Source organism: Taudactylus pleione, unplaced genomic scaffold (assembly GCF_031769625.1).
Source record: "Taudactylus pleione unplaced genomic scaffold, aTauple2 ptg000016l, whole genome shotgun sequence".
NCBI lineage: Eukaryota > Metazoa > Chordata > Amphibia > Anura > Myobatrachidae > Taudactylus > Taudactylus pleione.
In genome coordinates this window covers 2,186,993-2,188,961 of record NW_028284418.1, presented here as the reverse complement: position 1 = coordinate 2,188,961, position 1,969 = coordinate 2,186,993, and the positions used below count along the sequence as shown (strand labels likewise).

General features: G+C 43.6%; 1 protein-coding gene across 3 annotated transcripts in view; it reads left to right on the top strand.

The window, feature by feature from the left end:
* The first annotated feature begins 510 nt into the window (after nucleotides 1-510).
* Nucleotides 511-1,969, top strand: part of SLC38A10 (solute carrier family 38 member 10) — a 104,488-nt gene continuing 103,029 nt past the window's right edge. For 2 of the 3 annotated variants that reach the window (XM_088474360.1, XM_088474351.1), the window contains exon 1: nucleotides 511-1,633. In XM_088474360.1, coding sequence (XP_088330486.1) covers nucleotides 1,544-1,633 — 90 coding nt within the window. In that variant the 5' untranslated portion in view covers nucleotides 511-1,543. The remainder of the gene's footprint in view (nucleotides 1,634-1,969) is intronic. The other variant, XM_088474369.1, reaches the window with a different exon arrangement.

The following is a 1,969-nucleotide window of genomic DNA, read 5'->3' as shown; positions in this document are numbered from 1 at the left end:
GCTCCATGCCAAAAAAAAATAAGAGAACTATAAACAGACTTAATAGTAATTGCTGTATTACTATTAGGGACAGTTTGCTTTGGATTATATTATTGTTGAAAACTGCTAAAAAGTCTCTCAAGGTCTCCTCTCTCCTAAGCTAAAGGGAACCCCAAAGCAATGCTCCCAGCTCTATGCCCACATCACACTCTGGGAAGTTATTACATAGCTATACGTGGTATCTCCATTCTAAGGAAAAGACTGTAATATAATTTGGCCACTTTATGTTTCCCACTAGTCACATATAGAATTACGCACACTGTCCTGGGAAGCTGCTAACTATAAATCCGCTAATGAAGGGGGTCACTCTGACTGTCTGAAAGTCGATGCATTGCACACATGCACATCTATTTCCCGCACTCTCAGTCAGGCTTCTTCCCAACCGCCAGGTGACGCTCTATGACTGCAGCCGTTCTGTCTCACCGTTACCATCTCTGTGGTCATTACCTAGATACAGCCATAACACGGAAGTGTTAGGTGGCTAGCTAGATCCCCTTCAGTTTCTGTACCCTGACGTCATCAGTTATTGCCCAACGTCATTCCCTACCATTCAAGTGGGCATAGAGGGGGAATATAATCTTGTGGCGAGCCACCGAGCCCGAAGCGTGGCGACCGAGCAATTTTATTTTTTAAGTGAACTGTGCGGGCAGGGAACCGCACTTCCGCCCTCACTGCACGTCACTTACAGGTACACAATTCAGAAGGGGAAATATACCTTTCCGCTTCGGTACCGCCGCCGGGAACCGGCTAACAGTGATCTAATGACGTCCAGCGGTCTCTGATAGAGCACGGTGACCAGCGTTTGCCCCTGAACCCGTAGAGTGGACACGCTGTCATTCCTGGAGCTTTGACGCCGCCACGTCACCCTGTGCTCCAGGGACACGTCATTTACCCGCACGTCGTGCTGAGACAGAACCGGCCGGACGCATACTCTGCTATCGATGCCTGGAGCCTCACGGAGCCTCAGTTGGACCCCCTGCTTCCTGGCTGCTCAGATCCAGGCGGGTTCCAGGAAGAAGCTGCCCTCTCGCCCCTATAAGGGGTAAATAAACCCCGTTCTTGCCCTAATGATTAGTCATTTATCCCATCATCCGGAGTTTGCCAGCACTTTTCTGGACTATTTTTTATAGCAGCTCTCTCTGCCACTGTGGGGCATTTGTCCCAGGATCAGTGGCATTGCCCCAATGTAATATGCTCCCTATAGGAGCTGGTGCTTTAGACTGGGCAGGTTACCAGTGCTCACATTGGACTTTACATTTGAGATGCCCCAGGCTCAGTGTGGAGATCACTGGCTGTAGCTCCTGAAATCTTTTTGGAAGCCTCCATCCTTTAATCCTTACTCCCAGACTTGGACTTGTATCTACAAACACTTTTTTTTTTTTTATGGTGTCAACTTTTTATTTTTAACAACCAATCTAATATATATATATATTTTGGAATTGTTCAATATAAATAACACATGCAGAGCTGAGTTGTTGTTTTTTTTTCTTTCCTGATAACAAACATGGCGGCTTCTTACTGGGGACTTGTCATGAACATTGTAAACAGCATTGTTGGTGTTAGCGTGTTAACCATGCCGTTTTGTTTCAAACAGGTAAATATTCAGTCTGTATTGTGTGAAATAATTACGTCTGTAATATTGTTGGTAATCTTTTCGCACTTGTTTTTGACAGTGTTTCTCAGTCCAGTTACATATAACATGTTTTTCATAAAAACTACACTAAAACCCAACTTCCCAACAGGATCCATTTCACCTTCAGTGTTTGCTCTATTTTCTACTTTTTACAGTTAAATTAGATAATGAAAAACATTTGTGTAAAAACAAGAAAAAGAAAACAAATATCTACCTTTTAATTTTTAACCCAGGAGTATAATTTCAAGATTTCTAGAGTCACAATAATAAACAATATAGGATGTTTCTAGAGTCACA